The sequence below is a fragment of the Lagopus leucura genome, unplaced genomic scaffold (genome assembly GCF_019238085.1).
Source record: "Lagopus leucura isolate 7727_CA_CO unplaced genomic scaffold, USGS_WTPT01 Super-Scaffold_73, whole genome shotgun sequence".
NCBI classification, from domain to species: domain Eukaryota; kingdom Metazoa; phylum Chordata; class Aves; order Galliformes; family Phasianidae; genus Lagopus; species Lagopus leucura.
The window spans coordinates 7,098,627-7,119,013 of NW_024962252.1; the positions used below are offsets into that span (position 1 = coordinate 7,098,627).

At 42.8% G+C, this 20,387-nt stretch overlaps 1 protein-coding gene and 1 long non-coding RNA gene across 6 annotated transcripts in view; one reads left to right on the top strand and one right to left on the bottom strand.

Moving 5' to 3' along the window:
* LPIN1 (lipin 1) overlaps window positions 1-20,387 on the bottom strand; it is a 75,324-nt gene that overhangs the window by 43,073 nt on the left and 11,864 nt on the right. For 2 of the 5 annotated variants that reach the window (XM_042874489.1, XM_042874507.1), the window contains exon 2: window positions 12,471-12,527. In XM_042874489.1, the coding sequence (XP_042730423.1) occupies window positions 12,471-12,527 (57 nt within the window). Of the gene's footprint in view, window positions 1-1,479; window positions 1,559-10,135; window positions 10,243-12,470; window positions 12,528-20,387 lie in introns of those variants that run through there. The other 3 variants (XM_042874499.1, XM_042874519.1, XM_042874514.1) reach the window with 3 other exon arrangements.
* The window catches only part of LOC122181795, a 44,892-nt gene continuing 26,260 nt past the window's right edge, over window positions 1,756-20,387 (top strand). Inside the window, exons 1-2 of the long non-coding RNA XR_006179594.1 lie at window positions 1,756-1,833; window positions 3,844-3,963. This is a non-coding gene — a long non-coding RNA (uncharacterized LOC122181795). The remainder of the gene's footprint in view (window positions 1,834-3,843; window positions 3,964-20,387) is intronic.

The window sequence follows — 20,387 nt, forward strand, 5'->3', positions numbered from 1 at the left end:
TCAAGTGTCAAAGTTACTCCCCAAGCTGCAAGTCATTCCCAGAACCTGCTTATTCACAGATACAGCCTTTGACTATCTGATGACTGTCCTACTTGTTATTGCTGAGATTCTACCACAATCTCTCCCATTTGCAATACTACATTTCCCATATACTTGAGCAAGTTCCCATAAATAATAGCATATTTCATTGAGAGCACCTGAAATCACAGATTCAATCTGAAGACTACAAACACGCCTGTACTGAATCCTGGCATTCAAACAGAAGGAGGACACAGCTGGCTTCTTGTCCCATAGCCAGCGTGCCTGAGCCCAAGTGAACTATCTCATGATCAGTTTAAGTCAACAACTGCAGTCCCACACCAGCCTCCCAAATGCACATTCCCAGCTTGCCTCAAGGGGACCACTAACGCCATACAAATTGACACCCACTTGAATTGGTACTGCACAAATACGATCAAACTTCACAACAAATTGAAACTACAGACCAATGTTTGAAACCAAGAGCTTTTGAATCAGGTGGTGAATATTATGGAAGATCACGTCCTGTGCTGCCCTGGGCTACTGTTCCAATGTCAGAGCAGGAACACAAATGAGAGAGGAGGCACAGCTGTAGCTCTATTCCTTGCTGACTCCTCACATGACTAGCATCCTCTCTTTCAGTGGGACTCGAAAATAAGTTTTCTTTCTGACTATACTGCCCTGCTGTCAGAGCTTAAAGTAAACACTTACTGCATTCCAAATGTTTTTAATGATTGCTGAGCGTACGTGTGCTCAACAGATAAACAAACACATACACCTGCACATCTATAGGTATGGAAAAGGGCTATAACTGAAACTTGCCCAGCTCCCTCACAACCAGACCACACTGAGCCAGGTAAGCAGATGCTGACAGGTGACACAAGCTACCAGAAAGTATCTAAAACCATCAGTAGCTATTTTTATGTCTTTATACCTAAAACCATCACATTATTGAACCTCTACCCTATCATCTCCTCACTTCTCCTCCAGTTCCTTTCATGGCAACAGGCTCTGTTCACTGTAACAACAGCATCTGGCTTCTAAGTGACAAGACGATGATAGCAAAACCTTACCCACAGACACTAAACATTTGCCAGTAGTTGCTATCTGAGACAGCACAGACACAGATAAAACCGCCGAGAAAACAAAACAAACAAAACACCCCAGACCGCAAACCAAACCAGAGGATAATCACAGAACAGAGACTCCCGACAGCCAAGTTGAGCTGCACGCACACAGCCGGCACCGTGCCGGCCAGGCCCTGCCTGTGACGCGCAAATCGTGCCACCTCCGAGCAGCGCCTACCAAACAGCGGCGAATCAGAGCGCTCAGCAAGGAAAAGGAGCTGCCCGCCGGAACCGTGGGATGTCCCGGGCATCCCACTCAGGCCAGAGGCACCTGCAGGTCACGCAGCCTCCCTTCCCACCCGCACGGCCCCGAGCCCCGGCTCTCGGCTCCCACCTCCGCCGCAAACCCAGCAGCAACCGCCGGACCCGGGCTGCCTCGGGCCGCTCCACTCCGTTCCCCGCAGCCGCCACCGCCTTTGTGCGCGCCGCCCGCCGCCGCCACGGCGACGCAGCCCGGCGGTACCGCCCCGGAGGAGGGACCGCGGCGGGGCGGTGTGAAGGGCTGCCCGGGACGGCCCTGCCCCCATCGGGCGGTGGGGCGGACCCGCCTACCGGCCTGATGGTGGTGGTGTGACGCGGGGGCGGACCGCCGTTGTTCCGCCGATCGAAGCGATGGAAGGAGGCGTGGAAGCCGGCCGCAAACGGCCCGAGGGCGGCGGTGCCCGTTCGGCCCCCCGGAGGCTGCGCGGTGAGCGGGCGGGCGGGGAGCCTCCTCTGCGTCGTCACTTACAGCTGTGTTCTCTCTCCGTTCGGCTGTGCCCTCGGGTCCAGAACGCTCTGTACCAAAGGCCGAACTAGGAGATGAGGACAGGTCGGTCACACGGCTGCCCCTTTCTGTGAGGGGGTGTCTCCTTGTTGGTTCCCTTAAAGTCATTGTTTCAAACTTGCAGTGACAAGAACAGAGATAGCTTGTGGTGCAGCTAACTAAATAGGGAAGTGGATGTGCACTGCTAAAACTACCAGATAGTGGGATCTCTCATAGCAAGTAGGAGGGGATGGAGCTAAGTGTCAAACAAATGATCAGGAAACAGTAAAACACAGGAAAAAAAAGGGCATAGAACATGCATAAGGAATGATCAAAGTTCATAAATGAGCTGGAGGAGAGCCTGCCAGATTTAGCCTTGAAAACTAGTTTTTTCAAGGTGTTTTTCATGTGCCTACATGTTCTGGTCCCCACCATGTAGCGCAGCAGAAGCCTGGGGAGAGTTCCTTGTTGAGCAATCAGCAATTAAGTCTTCCATTTTCTGTTAACTTTCCAGTCATACTGTGAAACAATCTCCTTGCAGTCTCCCCTCATCCCTCACCTACTTGTAATTCTTTGCAAGATTTTTCTTCAGCCGTTCTTTCTCCTGTTCTAACTCTGTTTGCTAATCCTTGTGCAAACCACAAGAACTGCTGGATGATGAGACTGATGCACTCTCACATGCTCAAATTCCTGTTTGGTGTTCTCCATTTCCAGTTACAGAGCTACATGAACAATTTCATCTCTGCTTTAGAACAAAAATTCAGTGAAGGCAGTTTCTGCCGGCACACAACAGATGTGGTTGTTCGCTTATTCCCCAAAAGAAAACAATATGCAACTGGGTCAAAAATCATAGACTCATAGAATCATAGAATTACAAGGTTGGTAGGGACCTACAAGGTCATCTAATCCAACTGTCCTCCCACTACTATTGCTACAACAAGCACTAAACCATATCTCGTAGCTCCTCATCCAGACACCTCTTGAACACTGCCAGGGATGGCGACTCCACCACCTCCCTGGGCAGCCATTCCAGTGCCTGACCACTCTCTGAGAGAAAAAGTTCTTCCTCATGTCCAACCTAAATTTCCTGTGGCACAGCTTGCAGCCATTTCCTCAGGGCCTGTTTGCTGCCTGGAAGAAGAGGCCAAACCCCTCCTCACCACAGCCTCCCTTCAGGAAGTTGTAGAGTCTCCCCTGAACCTCCTCTTCTCCAGACTGAACAATCCCAGCTCCCTCAGCCGCTCCTCATAAGCCCTGTGCTCCAGACCCCTCACCAGTTTCGTTGCCCTTCTCTGGACACGTTCCAGGGCTTCAGTGCCGTTCTTGCAGTGAGGGGCCCAAAACTGAACACAGCACTCGAGGTGCGGCCTCACCAGTGCTGAGTACAGGGGATGATCACCTCCCTGCTCCTGCTGGCCACACTATTTCTAATGCAGGCCAGGATGCCGTTGGCCCTCTTGGCCACCTGGGCACACTGTTGGCTCATGTGCAGCTGAGCATCAACCAACACCCCCAGGTCCCTTTCTTCCTCACAGTCATCCAGCCACTCAGCCCCAAGCCTATAAGGCTACATGGGGTTGTTGTGGCCAAAGTGCAGGACCTGGCACTTGGCCTTGTTGAACCTCATCCCATTCACCTCAGTCCAGAGTATCTGTGCTTTCATTTCCCATATAATTCCTTGTCCCTACAAGCACTGAGATGTGCTGGTGAATAGTCCCATCCCTGATGTGAATACAAGATGCTGTGCCTGTGCCAGCAGTGGACCCTGACCAGTGCTCTGCTGCATTCATGTGGAATGCAGTACTGTGTTCCCTCTGAGTGGGTGGTATCCTCCAGCCCTCACAATTCTGGACTGCTTTAATGCCACCAAAATTCCACTACAGGCTTTCACTACTGTATTTACATAAAAACATAATTGTAACACATTGAATCAAAGTCACTATCTTTCCACAGCCTCGACACCACCCACTCTTCCCTGCTGCTCAGAAATCCAGAAATGAGAGCCTCACTGTTGGAAAGTTGTGTCCACTTATTTACCATGTCCAGCCACCTGCTGCTTGATCCAGCCCACAAGTAAGGTTCTACATCTTTTTTAAGGGTTTGATGTGCTAGGTTACATTTTCTCTTTCTGTGTTGCAGTGCAAATATAGCCATGATACAAGTAAGATACTGAGGAAAGTGCCAAATGCTTGCTCAGCAACTACAAGATTCTGCTAGAAGCACGACACCATCTTAGTCCTTCTGTTTAGTTCTGCTGTTCGTGCTGATGTGACCATCATCTCTGAGGACAGTGTTCCTCAGATTACTTCTCAGAACAACTTCTGCTGACTGATTCTGAAATCTTTACTCTTCTGGTACTCAACTCGCTTCAGCTCAACTGTTCTCATCAGTGACATCTATTTAAAGAACCAAGCACTAGTACATAATCTATCACACCATACAAGCTTTAACATGGTCATGGATGTGGGTTTGGCTCAGTCCCATGTCTGGGCATAGTTTGGAGGATAGTATGGCCACAGACCATACCAGACTAAGAGGCACACTGAAGTTATGCACAAAACTGCATGTCTGAGGGAGTTGAACTATATGATCAAGAAGCATGCTATGCCCTTGCAAGAGAATAATTCATGGAGTGAAAAAGTTTTGAATCAGGTCATTTTCTTCTTTGTTTTCTGGAGGCATGTTTGGGCAACACAAGTTTATTTCCTAAGTTTTGACTCTGCAACTGTCCACAGACTTTCAAAGGACCTGCTCACAGAAGTTTTTTTCTTTCCATTCCTTCTCTGATTTGTATCCACCCATTATGACTCATTTAACACTTAATTCCTGTCCCAAAGAACTTACAGGTTATCAGTTCAGTTTATGTGCATATGGTTTTGGCACAGTGCTTCTAGCCTAGGAAGTAGTTTCATAATTACTATGAAAAGACAGGTTGCAAGAAATTTGACCTGTGTGGTCTTCTGATAATTAATAAAACTGGCTTTAAAAAACTCAAAAAGAAGAAAGGTTTAATAAAACTCAAGCATAGGTTACTAGAATTTAGTACATATGTTTATGCAGAAGAAAAAAGAAGAAAAAAAGCCTTCAGTTCTTGGGGCATTAGATCTTCCTGGCAAGCATGTTGGCCATTCAGAAAATGACCACTCAGACCAGAAAGTGATTTAATGCATTAGCTCTAATGCCTCTATTCCCACACTAAAACTGGGATACATCTTCAGGCATATAGTGCCTGGGTTATGAATGACTGCAATTGTTAATGCATACACGATGTCCATGTAAAAATGATTCCATAAATAGAGAACTTGAGCTTTTAGCTAACTTATAATGTATTCATAAGCAAATATAGCTCTGGAATCTGGTGCTGTTGTCTTGATAATAAACTCAGTAGCTCAAGCTGTATAAACTATATAAGCAGTATAAGAGTTGATCTAGTTTTATTCCAGTATGAGCATTACAAACTCTGGCTCTCCAATTATCTAATTAAACGTTTCATCATCTTAATAAAAAAGTAACTCTCCTAATTTAAGTAAGTAGGTATTTTTATACTTTACCTACAGTATCTTTGATGATCTACTGAATCTTCCATCTCCACCATATTTTTTCCCTTTTATTTTCCTTCAATTAACCTGGCAACTCATTTTTTCCTTTCATTTGAAGGCACACTGGTGGTGGTTATTGTAGCATATAGATGTATGTAGAAGTTACTTAGTTGTAGTGATTTATAAAACATTTTTCTGTCCTGCTGATTTTTCTTTGTCAGTTTCTGGAATGGTCTGTTCCCACTCTGTCAGTGTGAGGTTCTTGAAGATCTCAGTAGAATACAACCTCAGAAAGAGTAAGAATGCCATCCTTATGCAACATAAAGCCATACAGGATAGATTTTATTCTTTATTCCGTATGAAACCATCTTGCTTCTGTCAGTGTGTTCAGTGTGTTGTATTTAGGCTGATGCTTCTGGCCTGCACCAGCTGCAATGTTTGCCCCACCTGAACTCTTTGCCCTTTGCCAACTTCAGGTTTTGGATTCTGCTTTCCATATGGTTGTAATTGCCTGCTGACACGGTCAGTCACCGCAGGTGTTACACAACACCATTCTGACATCATTTCTTATCTTCCTTCTTTGTCCTCACTGTTAAGAGGTGAACAATGACATCATCCTCAGGAAGATTACAAGCTCTTCAAAAGGACTATAAAGTCTAAGTCAGTGAGAAGGTGGAGTGACAAGTGAAAAGGGAAACTGTGGGGATTATTTTGTCAAATGTAGGATTGCAGTTTTCCAGGAACAGATACAAATGAAATTAGAGGCAGGGCAGGAGGTATTGATTATTTACCAAAATGTTCATCTCTGATGCTAATGCTAATGCTAACACGCTTATCAACTGTCATGCCATCAGGGCTTGTACTGTGTAACCAAATTTGGTTTTGTACCAACTACTTTTGGACTTGGTTTTGTGATACACAGTTTTCTACCTACCCCTCATTGAAAAGTACTCTCAAAAAAGAGATCTGTAGCCAATGAACTACTCAAGAAGTGGGGTTTTTCCATCTCAGTATATAACATCTTGATAATGAAACTTAAATGAGCCTTTCTTTTCTCTTTAGATCCACCTCAAACCTTGCAAAACCATGAAAATCTCAGTGCTTCCTTTATATCCCAGGAGCTCTTTCCACACTCAAAATACTGGGCTACCGAGGAACAGTGGCACGCGTTGACTCCTATGATGCAAACATGGCCAAAACAAAAGAGGGGAGGAATATTCAAGAGACACACAAGGGAGGCTAAATATATCTATCAACTCTTATGGAGGTCTACTTGTACTAGTCTGGTCTTGTTACAAAGTGACTCACCTCCAAATCTGTAGCTTAAGCTCTCTAAATATAACCTTAGAAATCTTAGAAAATCATGAGTGCCAGTAAATCAAAGCAATAAGAATGTATGAGATTGCAGAGATAACATCAACATACTCTTTCCTTAGCCAAAGCCCAGAGTTTCTAAGTAGACATGTTCAAACAAAGGACTGCGCTCTGCTCAGGCAAAATACATGCTTTTGTTTAAATGTACATATATATAAGGAGGGAATGATCATGTGCACCTTCACAGGAAGTCCGTCCACCCCCTTTTGGACTGAAATGCTTTCCAGCCCAAAAGCTACCTTTCCTTCAATCCAATGTTTCTGTGCATGGCTAAGAGCTATTGCCCAGAACACTGTTCTCAAAGCACAGCAAATGAAAAACAAAATGCATTGTTTGTTTGGAACAAAATATTACAAAATATGCTTTGAGAACTCCAAACAAAGCTGCTGTATTTCTCAGAGTATAATATTTTCTTTGCTGTTTCTGTATCTTTTGCAAACAGTTACAACAGTTACAACAGTTATCTTAAAATACCCCATTCCTAAAAGGATATTCAGAAACCAATTTCTTCTGCTGGGAAGATCATTGCTTTATTCACACATGTCTACATCAGATTGCCTAGGAATATTGAATTATCTTAGCAAACAGGTCTAGAAAGATACTGCTTGGAGTCCGTAAAGCATCACATTGTGATGCCCAGAGAGGTTGTGGAGTCTCCTTCTCTGCAGATATTCAGTACCCTCTTGGATGACTTTCTGTGTAACCTACTGTAGGGAACCTCCTTTAGCAGGGGGTTGGATTGATCAGCTCCACAGTTCCCTTCCAGCCCCTAAAATTTTGTGATTTTCTGATTCTTGAATATTTGAAATGGTAGTATGTAGCCAGGTTACAGCATTTTTAAAAAATATATCTGTATTTCTTAATAAAGCTCTTTTTCACTTTTCCCAATTCAATCCGTGCAACAGGTTTGGATCCTGCACCTCCAGCTGAAACATGTCAGCTTTCCTTCTTCAGGGCTTTCTGTAACAGCAAGTCAGGAAAGAGAGTGCAAGCCTGATCAACAGCTGTGGCCCTCAGGTCTTTCCTCACTGTCTTTTTGTTCATTCCCATGTGCTGTGAGACCTTAGCCTGGCAGCAGCACCTAGCAACACAGGTTTCCAATCTCTCTGATCTTTAGCCTCTGAATAAGTATTAGGAGGTTTGCAGGGAGAGGTGAAATACTGTTGTGGGGATAACCCATCTTAGTGACATTTTCTTTGCACTTCTCCTCTTGGGATTTTAATGATTACAGTTTATGACAAGCATGTATTTGTTCTGGATTTGAAATGTAGTCATCCTTTGAATGCCTGTAGCATAGCAATGTTTAACGAATATATGGTGTTTAAACAATCTTTTGGTTGTGCTGTCAGAGCTAACTTAACCATACTGTTTCTAGGATCATTTATTCTCAAAATTATATTGTTACTGATAAAGATAATAACTGAGATTGTACTGAAGTCCTAGAAACAAGTTGAAACATAAAGTTAAATGCAGTCACAGGGCATTAAATGCTCTTTAATGGCTTGCATCGAGTCCAAGTAGTTAATCGGTATATAAAGTTTACTGCAATCTTTCTCCTATTTAAGCGTGTTCACTGGTTTAGGCTCAGGGCATATGGAAAACTCTCATTGGTGCCTCTGAGTCAAGCATTTTAAAGCAGGAATACTGTGATTTATTTCAGATTGCTACTTGCTATCTTTCTTTACATAGGTGAGAACATACAGATATTTATGGGTCATTGTGTAAGGAATAGAATTCACTTATGATTTCTGCATCTGGAGTACTTAAACAGTTAGTATATATGATTAGCTTTGCAAAATCATGAAAGTATTTTATTCCAGTTTCATGTTCAAATTTCTATGAATGGGAGAAGTGTCCATGATAACTCAGTAGTAAATGCTTCCCTTCAAATATCTTGATGTCAAAACAAATGTAGTCTCTCCAAAGGTGTTGTGGCAAAGCGATCCCCAAACGTGCTAATTAATGTTATATTAGAACTGTAATTAAGCAGAACTTAATTTCTATCAGTATAAAAGAAAAATTTGGAAAACTAAACAGGTTTGATGTGACAAACAATACATCAGCCAATTTGAATTTGGAAAGGGAAGTGTTGAATACAGAAACTGCAACCTGCATACTTAAAGTGTTTTCCTGATTTTTCTGCTTTACTGAAAACTAAACAAAAACTGAAATTTTACCCTATTGAGAAATTTCATTATCTAAATATTAACATTTAAACAAAGACTTTGACACGTAAATGAATCTATATATAAAACACGCAAGATTTTTGCAAGTGGAACACCTGAGATCATTATGGATATATAATCTGGCCAAAAAGTGTGATGTATTTGAATGACTCTCAGGAGGCAAAAATCCCTTGTAAGGAAATCTAATTCAACATTGAACTGAGAAACCTAAAACAATTTTAGCTGGTCAAGTATTAAAAGAGTGGAAAAGAAACCCTAATCAACTCTCTTCCCTACTACCACTCTCTCGAGCCTACCCTTACATAAAAGGTAGTGAAGGTCATCTCCATGTTTTTCTGCTCACAATATGAAAAAAGCTTACAAGCACTGGCACTTACAAACATGAACTTTTCTTAAAATGTATATATATATTTCAGTTTTTTGGGTTTTGTTTTTTTTTTTATAAAATAGCTGTATTCAGGAATTAGCACATTGTGAAAATTATTTCTCCCTGCTCCATAAACTTGTCATAAACTTGTGTTTCCTACATACAAGCATTTTGCATAAGTCCATGGGAATCATTTAATTCAGTGTTAAAATCATTTAATTCAATTAGTTAAATCCATTTCATTAGGTCTAGCACATTCTGGAATAGAAAACCTTTGTCCTGGCAGCCTGTATGCTTTACATATTCTGTTATGCAAACTGAGAATGTCAGAGACTTTGCCCTGGACTTGCTACCCTTGTTACAGCTTACCCTACAGTTTATTGCTTGCAGACAAATCTACAGACCATGAATGGTCTCAAACCTAGCAGCTTCTGCCTACAAAAGCAAGACAAGCTCATTTTACTATTATTTGCAAGTTAGCAGCATTGTGCTCAGCAGATCATGCACAAAGAGAACTCAGGCCCAGCACTCAGTTCACACAAAGCAGTATAATCCTGTTCAAGCCGGTGACCTCTTTAGATTTAAACAAGCAGAGGGTCCTGCTCATTGTAACAGGTGAATTGTTTGTTTGTTTTTTTTTATAAAACAGCTAATCTAGGCAAGTAGATGGTGTTTTGCATGAAGCTCTGCAGCAGTGCAAGAAGCCTGGTCAGAAAAAGCCCAGTCAGAAAATACAGAAAATAATTCTATTTAACAGAATTTTAAAAAAAAAGTCATACCCACAGGTAGCTCAGAGTCACATCAAGGTACATTGCCTGCTTCTGATCTGGCCTCCTCAGACACCCTGTTTTTCCCCATGACCACTCACACCCTGCAATTTGGGCACAAACAAAAAAGCCTGCCTGTGTAGTCATCCTGCTGCTATCAGATGCCCCTCCCCTGAAGCCATCGGTGACAGCCCAGCTCAGTCATGCTGTATGTTTTGCATGTTGTTTGCATGCGATGGGATCATGCTTGTTGATCACCTATCTTGTCCTCATCAGATGTAATTTAGCCTCTGTAATTCTGTTTCCTGTGGCAGATTCTGTTTGATGTCTTTTTGTCACTTTCTGTTTCATACCTTAGGCTGCAGAATTGCTCACAGACAGTTTAGTGCAAACGTATCTTTTGTCTGCAATATCCTTTCTATATTCTAAATTCTGGTGGTTCACTAATTCACTTGTCTTTCCCTCCCTGTAGCATGTATTAAATATTGCACATCTACAGAACTGTTTCCCTATCTTCTTTTGATATTTCCATGCTACATTATGGGTAGTCTAGGGAAAAGTGCATACTAATGAGCTATAAAAATGAATTCAAAATTTTTCCCAAACACAACATAAAACCACAGAGTATCCTGAGTTGGAAGGGATTCACAGGATCGTAGAGTCCAACCTCCAGCTCCACACAGGACCATCCAAAATCCAAATGCTGTGTCTGAGAGCAGTGTCCAAACGCTCCTTGAACTCCAGCACTCAGGACTGTGCCCACCGCCCTGGGCAGCCTGTTCCATGCCCACTGCCCTCTGGTGCACAGCCTGTCCCTGACCCCCACCTACCTCTCCTCAGACACAGCTCCATTCCATTCCCTCAGGCCCTTTTGCTGTCACGGAGAGCAGAGCTCAGTGCTCCCTGTGAGGCCATGGAGGCTACTATGAGGCCTCCCCTCAGCCTCCTCTGCTCTGGACTGAGTAAAAAATGATACTTCTTGAAGTATAATCTTACTACAAGAAGGCACTATCTTCATTTCTTTCAAGCTTTTATACAAGTTCACATGACACATTGCCTTTATTTTTGGATTTTGTGCTTCCTTTTACTAACTGGGGCTCCTTCCCTCTTTGTTTTCTTTGCATTGTGAATTCCCATGAATCTTTCTGTCTGTACAGCTCAGCAGCTAAAACTGACACCCAAACCTAACCCAGGCAAACAGCAGCCAACCTCACCCTCATTTCAGACTTCCCATCTAGTTTATGTGACATTGCTAATATCAAATTCATTGTATGGATTAAATCCTTAATTTGTGTTGGCATAGCTCCATGGAAATCTTAACCTTCATCTGTCAGACACAAACTGAAAAGTTGGCAGGCTCTACCCAGTATAGGAGCTACACGTGAGTCACCCAAAGACTCCTACATCAGGAAGGTTCCTCCATAAATCATAGCATATCTCCTATGCTGCGCTAATACAGGCAGCATGAAAAGCACCTGAGCAGGATCCACATGAGATAGCAATATAGCTATGCTAGATGACACTGCACCCAGGCTAATACATCTGTGAAACCACACAAATCTGCAGTGACTCCAGTCATTCAGTGAAACAGATGTGTTTGAGTAGCACTGCTTTGTGCTAGGTAAAAATGCTGTGGTCCCACATGTTTCCAACACATCAGCCTCTAACTATTCTGCCCCATGATCACTGTACAAGTAGGTCACTGCTGAGGGGTAGCTCCAGAGCCACACAGGAGGTCAGCAGGTTCTTTCCTGGCTCTGCTTCCTTTTCTCTCTTCACAAATCACTCAGTGATGGCAGCTCTCTATCTGAGGTGGGAAGAGGCTTTTTTTCCTCTCAGAAGCAACAAGCTCCTCAGAGGTCCTTTTGTCCAATGTGTGGCTGTGTCCCAAGATCACTGCCTCACAGATGTGCCTTCCAGGAGAGCAGCAGCAGGGCCATCTGGGTGAATTCTGTTTGGATGTGTCTCTCATAACATGTGACACAGCTTTTCTTATTCTGTTCCCCAGGCAAAGTTCTGTTTGCCCAGGCAAAGTGCCAAATTTCCTTTTTTTTTTTTTTTCCTTTTCTTATTCTTTCTTTTCTTTTGTCATTTCCATCTTTTTATCCTGCCAGTACCATCCCATGTGAGAGCCACAGTTTCACAGCAATAATAGTACCCCAAGGTGCATATGGTACATACGGTAACGGTGTCTGAAGGATGACACTGGGACATGCTCTGCTGGGTACTGGAAGGTGGCCAAGCATTAATTTCTCCCTGTCCCATTTTCCTGAGGACCTGCCTGGCTTCAAGCTAGGTCTGCTGTAAGGCACTAGAGGTGAAAATCAGAGAGAACAGTATTCCTTACATTTAGATTGCGAGTCCAGACGTTTCGAATCCAACCAGGATCTTTCATCAATAGAATCTGAAAGAAAGAATAATGATGAACAATACAGTTAATGCACAGAATTATATGTATATGCACAGAAGTTAATGTACCCAGGCCTCAATTACTGTACTTCAAACACGGCTGCTGTAATGCATATCTCTTCTGCAATTCCTTTGCAAAACACATTGCCCTTGTGTAATCCTCACTTTTTAGTGTACAAAGAGATGTTCTCAATTTTCTCTTTTTCTACAATCTCAGCTTTTGTATTTTTTTTCTGTTACTGTTGTTGTTGCTTTCTGCCTTTTTTAAATTTGTTTGTTTGTTTGTTTGTTTTCAGTAGGATTTAATCTTATCATGGAATCATAGAATCATAGAATGGCCTACGTTGAAAAGGACCTCAAAGATCATCTAGTTTCAACCCCCCTGCTATGGGCAGGGTCGCCAACCACTAGATCTGGCTGCTCAGACCTACATCCTTGAATGCATCCAGGGATGGGGCATCCACAACCTCCTTGAGCAGCTTGTTCCTCTGAGTGAAAAACTTCCTCCTCTATAGGGAGCCAGAGCCTTTTCTTCTCCAGGCTGAAAAGTCCCAGTTCTCTCAGCTTGTCCTTGTAGGGGAGGCACTCCAGCCCTCTGACCATCTTCATGGCCCTCTGCTGGATGCACTCCAACAACTCCATGTCGTTCTTGTGGGTGCTCCAGAACTGGACACAGTACCCCAAGTGGGGTCTCACAAAAGCAGAGTAGAGAGGCAGGATCACCTCCCTCAACTTGCTGGTCACATTTCATGCAACCCAGGACATAGTTGGCCTAATGGGCTTCAAGAGCACATTGCTGGCTCATGTTGGGTCTTTAATCAATCTACATTGCCAAATTCTTCTCCTCAAGGCTGCTCTCAAGCTGTTCTCCAGCCAGCCTGTATTTGTGCTTGGGATTGCCCCAATCCAGGTGCAGGACCTTGCACCTGGCCTTGTTGAACTTCACAAGGTTGACATGGGCCCATCTCTCAGGCCTGTCTAGGTCCCTCTGGATAGCGTCCCTTCCCTCTGATGTGTACCACTCAGCTTGGTGTCATCTGCAAAGATGCTGAGGGTGTACTCAATCCCACTGTCTCTTACAAAGATGTTAAATAATACCGGTCCCAACACCAATCTCTGAGGTGTCACTGGTCTCTGGTGTCTACTTGAATGATAATAGCTTGCACTCAGAACCTTCCATTAAGGATTGCACCATGCTATTCAAACACAATGTACCAAGTTCTTAAACAACCTTATGTGCCAGGAAGTATTATTAGTTCCATTTTGCAAATGAAGAAACTGAGATACACCCTGAATAAATGACTTATTTTGGGTTACAAAGGAAGTCTAGCAACAGAATTAGAAACAGATCTCTTTCCATCTGCCATTATTTTAACAAGACTATTTTCAGAAGTAGAATAAAAATGATGATATTGTTGCACCAATTAGGAAATGAACAGAAACATTTTCACAAGCTAAATTATTAATTGGAATGCAGGTGCCTGTTGTATTCAAAGGTAGGATTTAATATAGTAACATTTTCCAATTGCACATGCCTCTTTGGGTTCAAGATGCATCTTGTTGCTTTGATAACAAGGTGGTGGCTTGAAGATAACACAGCAGTTAACTGCTCAGTGTTAACACAAAGTATATGGAACATGAAATAGCAGATCAAATTCACACTAAGTGTTTATGTGTTTGATGCTTGTATATCTAGTGCTTATAAAATTCATATGTTATATGTGCCCTGTATTTTCCTAGGCAATGTTCCATTCTATTTTACTGAGACTGACCTGAGTCTTTAGTACCTGTATGTCTTTTGTTTTTGTAACTTCTTGAATTCTAGGAGCAATTCCACCTCCCAGAGAGAGGTATCAGCCCCATCTCTGTCCTGTCCATGTTAGAACCAAACCCAGATTTTCCAGATCATAGAATCATATCATAGAACCATGGAATGGCTTGGATTGGAAGGGACCTCAAGGATCAGCAAGGTCCAACCCCCCTGCAGCAGGGCCACCAACCTCCTATCTAATGCTAGACCAGGCTGCCCAGGGCCCCATGCAACCTGGCCTTGAACACCTCCAGGGACGGGGCATCCACAACCTCTCTGGGCAGCCTGTTCCAGCACCTCACCACTCTCTCTGTAAAGAACTTTGCCCTGACATCCAACATAAATCTTCCCTCAGTCAACTTGAAACCATTTCCCCTTGTCCTGCTATTATCTACCCTTTCAAAGAGCTGTAGATAGATGCAGTGTCTGGGGATTTACAACTAGTGCCACTCCCCAGAAAATGCCTGCCCTACAATTTGGCTGCAGCCTCAGGATTTCCCACAGGAAATCACCTGGGAAATGCAGAACCACTTGGGGTAGCAGTCTGCTACTTCTGCACACTGCTGGGTCCAGGAGATCTGCTTTGGAGATGGGAAGGATCAGCTCTGAAGGGTTTTCTGTACTAATTCATTCCTTCTTCCATTTCCCCCAACTTTTGCTGTCTAATATGCAGACCACACAGATATAAAATAGCTCAGATAAGTAGAGCTATTTTCATGAAAGAAGTAGACTGACTTCTGATTTTTCCTTTTCTTTCTCTTCTTCTTTGTTTCGTTGCCTCCTTCTCTCCTACTTTTCCTTTCCTGCTGACTTTGTCTTTATTAATAACAAAGTTCCCCATAAACCACATCCAAGATTAAAGAAATAAATCTCAAGAACTCAATACTAGGAACTGCCATAAGAAAACAGTACATTTCATTAGCAGAGAAGTCAACAGTGTGTTGCAACAAGTCGGTAATTGTACAATAGTGTTGCTGCCTTCTCATTCAGTCCCTCTGAAAAACATTGATTGGAGACAGTCCTGTGAAACATTCTTTGTGCACTGGTGTAACAACCACGGGACTCTCCAGGATCCCTGCCAGCTGTTTAGAAGAACAGTTAATGTTGTAGTTAAGTATTTGATCTTTAGAGTTGCCTAGTATCTGTTCTTGCTTGCATTTGAAAAACAACCCTAAGCAGCTTCATTTAGTCCTGTAATCGATGGGAAAAAGTAGTTTTTAATTGAATGATTTTTGTTCAATGTTTAGTGTGTCATCTTTTTCAAGTTGACTGTTACAAATCAACTATCTGCATTTCCTATATAATAGGCTTGGAAATGCAAACTGACATGATTTAAAATTGTTTTAATGCAGATACACAGTGCATTAAATCCCTCCTTCAGCTATGCTAGCATCTGCTGACCTCAGGGAACAAAGCTAACGCAGGGAGAAGATGACCTTGTGCTTAAGCCAGTGAAATAGGACACAAGGCTATTCCTGTTGCAGAAAACTAAACAGAGGCAGGAGGCAGGTGGAGTTGCTGGAACAGCTTCACCTCTGCCCTGACGCTGGTAGACCAGACCAGTACCTGGCATGCCTGTATCCCCAGCCCAGCCTCAACTATGAGCACAAGGCATTTCCAACAGGCCATTGGAAAGGGGCCAGCCAATACTGGGGGTCTGAAATAATATGGAAGTGACTACATCGTGCCACAAAGCATCAAAACCCTAGCACTGCTTAGCTGACTTGCAGCCATATAGCCAAAGGCTCAGTTCTCAGAGCTACCTGAGCTTTCTTGTAGGTCTATGTGTATATCACAAGCACTGTTGGTCACTTCTCCTGCTGTTGAACAGGAATAATGTCATCCTCAGCTGTTAGGGAAAAGTACTTAATATTCAGGACAAAACTGTAACTTGTGGTGCAAAGCCAAATCTGCTTTTTTTTTTTTTTTTTTTTTTTTTTTTAAGTAGAGACTTTATAACCCTGTCTTGCCCATCTGGAAGCATAAAGCCAAGGTGTACTTTTCCCAGCTAAATATGACATGTTTAAGAATCAGAGATGAAAAATTCTTACAGCTCATAGAAGACGAGAAGAGTCAGAGATAACATGTTATGACATGACATTCGCAGGAGAAAAATTAGTCTGTATTTCATCCCATCACTAGCACGTGTAAAAAATTACAAGGAAAATGAAAATGTCACAACTGCAATCCTTGTCTCCTTGGGAGAAATAGGGAGATATGGAGGGGACAGAATGCAACAGGAAGCATTTAGCCATTAGGAAAATTATAATATTGGGGTAGGCAAGCTCTGGAATGGATTACAGGAAGAGGCTAAGATCTTTCAGAGCAGGGTAAACACACATTTGTCAGAAATGTTGTAATTCTTGTTGAATTTGCCTTTAGGCATAGAAATGAACCAGATGATCACTAAGTATCTTCCAGCCTTGTATTCTGTTGTTGTGTGATAAAATGAGACAGCAGGATGAGGCTGCATTTTCAGGAGCTCTTTCCTAATAATGAAATCTCACAGTGGAAAAATTCAGAAACTGGTAATGAAACCCTGTCACATGAGATGCTTTGAATCTGACTGAGAAAATAGAGCAGGCACAAACTGCAGAGAACAAAGACAGAACAACCCAGGAACAGGACAGGTGATCTGCAAGGTTCTTCTGTCTCAAACTTCCAACTCGGTTGCATGACATCACCTGACCACTGATTAACTCATCACGCTGATTGCAGCAGATGTTGTAAACAAAGTTACTCATTTGTGAATTACTCACCTCATTTAAATCTGGTTCTTGCGGTAATAATGCCTCCTAATGTAGTTAAGTGCATAGAGTGTGTCTTCTTTTCCTTCCTGCTGGTACCAGAGAGAAACAACCTATTTCTTCCCCTGAAGGGCATCTGATTTAAAAAAAGTGATTATAAGACCCACCTCTGATGCCCAGAGGTGACTTACATTTTCTCTAGTGTGGGTGCATAGCTCTGAGCAGCGGATCTATTCTTTCACAGATAAACAGAGCTAGTTTCTTAGATGAGGTGATGTTATCTCCACTACAGAGTCTCTTTTCAACAGCAAAGAAGGAATGACCTCTTATAAGATAAGATGACAATCATAGATTGAGTGCATGACCAAATTCCTTTCTAAATGATGATTTCCTGGTATGGAAATAAAACCATTTTATAGTATCTGGAATAGTCAAATTTGACAGACAAGATTAAGCTTTCCTGGAGATGTGTGGCTAGAATCAGGTGAAGATTAGGTCATCAATAAGTGATTCAAAGAATGGGTTAATATTCTCAGAAACTATGTCAGAAACATAACTAAAGAGAGCTCTGTCAGAACCTGCATGAGTTCCTAGCTAAAAGGTCTGAACTTAGTTCACTAGAGTCAAAACATTACTATCTACATTTCTACAAAAAGCCTACAAAATGCAGCTGCTGGTCTGTAGGAGGTCACATGTGGGACTAAAGCACCATTTATGTCCTTTGTAATGTGAAAATCATAGTCAGGCTGCATTGTGTGAAGTTGAGGAGGCCCAACAAGAAACTCTTTCTGCTCTCTTGCCTCACTTGACCTTCAACATCTGTCCCCAGCAAAAAGAGCCATTATCCACAAACATTTCAGTAGCTGCAAGGTCACAATGAATTATAGGCATGGTTGTAACCATGGGCAGGAAGATCCCAAATGATTTGGAACACCCTTACTTGTCTAGCCCCGACAGAACAGCACGGTGGCCAGGGCAGCTCTGGCTGTGTCCCCCTTGCCCCCTTTACTGCTGAAAATACCGATAGCTACATTTTGCTCTATCTCATGTTCCTAAACCACTTAAAAATTTAGACTACGCTGAATGTTTGTAGTAGTCCAGTCTCTAAGCTAAAAAATGTTTTGCATTTTTGTCCTAGAGCTCCAGTCTTCTTGCTGTGGGAGTAAAGGACAATTAGATTGCTCTGACCTGCAGCAGAGCCCAGGCCAGGCACAGCAGTTTTCTAATCACATTTGAGAGTGACTTTGAGGTAAAGGTAGAAATAAGGACTGGAGGAGGAATGCTACACAGCAAGTAAATTATTTTGCCAGACACTTCACTAAATTCATCCCAGCACAGGGTTAAAGCATGAGATCACAGGGCCAGTGTTAGAAACACACTTGTTCTGTATGAATATCCAGCTTTAGCTTTAACTTAATTCTTTTGCCTGAGCTTCCTCCCATTTTTTAATCTCATGTTAGTCACCTGCAGATAAAATGAGAAGTTGTTTATCTGAAAGCTTATGATGCATCTACTGAAGACTGACTGAATCCATTTCCTCATCTTCACCACACAATTCTGCTGAAGGAGCACATCTGAATGCTGCCTCCATTGGCTGGCAGAGTGGCCCCACTGTCACGCCTTCTGCTTGCTTTTAACAGACATTCTAATCACTGCAGTTAATGCTGCACCTGGCTGTGTTCCTTTTAGGCACTACCCCAGGCTACCAAAAGGTGTTTCATGAGGTGATGTTTCCACATCACCTGATCATCACACCCTCACTACCTTTCCAGGGCCTATGGCCTCCTTGCCTTCTTGTGCCCAGGGCAGCTTTGTGGTCATGCCTGGAAAAGGCAGCTTACCACCAAACCACCCAGAAATCCCACAAACACCTTTCACCAGAGGAAGGTTACAGCGAGGAGTGGAGCATGACTGCCTTATCCACAGTGAGGGGCAAAAATCTGGCAAATTGAGAAGTTGCCTGGTGCTGCTATTTGCTCCATGTGTGTCCTTGCACGTTGGTCTCAGCCTGGTAGCAAACTTTGGGTTGTCCAGGCACTTCCTGTTAAATATGAGGTCAAGGGGTTCAGAGCTGGATCTGAAAATCAGCAGAAAGTGAGATTTACATCCATGAACACAATAAATAGAGAACAGACTGTATGTCTTCCCTATTCGCTTTCATGCTGTTACACCAGATAGGAGTTCAGTCATGTACACAGGACCCTCAGAAAGACAAAAGGAAGGAGCTATTAGGAAGCTATTGGCTTAGATCAGGCATATTCTGGTCAAACAGGTACAACAGCAGAGCTCAAACCAGATAAGTCTTGTTTACAGGCTTGAGAAACTGGGTTTGTGACACATGCTGAATCCCCAGGTTCCACAGCATCCAAAAGTAAGCCATAAAAATTGTTGGAAGTGCAGTACTGCTATGTGCTGCTCAGGTAACACAGGCACAGTCTGTCAGTGTTTTCTCTTGCTAGTAAATTTTGCCATAGTTCGCATACAACTTATCAAAGCTTGAGGGGGAGGCAGGGTGGATTTCAGAAAGGCTGTAAGAAAGCGAGTGTTTCTCTGATCCCATTTATTCTTCATGTAAATCTGGGCATGAGGTTTAACACTGTGGCTGAGATCAGGAAGATGGCAGACAAAACTGAGTGCTGCATACTAAAAAGCCATATGAGCGTTACATGTGGTGAACTGAACCCTTTAATTAATGCAGCTTCTTCTGTAGTGTGGTACAAAAGTGGCAGCAAGTCAAACATAATGGTCACACCTGGGTCCTTGCAAATCAGGTCACACCTTGCAAATCAGCTGGGCTTGCTGCACATTCTGCCTCACTTTGCCTGCTCATAGGCAAAGGTTTCCACATGGTACCACAGTTATTCTAGACTGCAGGTGGTGGTTCCCCAACCCTTTGAAGCAAGCCTCCTATCGGAATGCTGAGTATTCGAAGATGATTAAATTTTGCCACAAACTTTGGTTTGTGGCGTAGAGTCCAGAGATGATATCTAAATACTAAGTTACAGCCCATAGTCAGCAAGTGTACCAAAGAAGTAATGTGTCCATCAAGTTTCAAGATAAGGTTTCATGAAAAAGTGATAATAAGCCTGTATTAAATTGCAAGTGAATTAAAGTTCATCTGATTGTCCACCTGGCAAAACAAAAAGAATAGATAGCTTTGTTATGATTCTTTCAACCTTTCATGCAGTCAAATCATACAGCCTCACACGCACATTGCTAAGTGCTGTAAAAATATGTAATTGTCTTATATGTAACCTTCAGTTTTTAAAAGCCACATTTTAGGGAGTAAGCTTAGGTC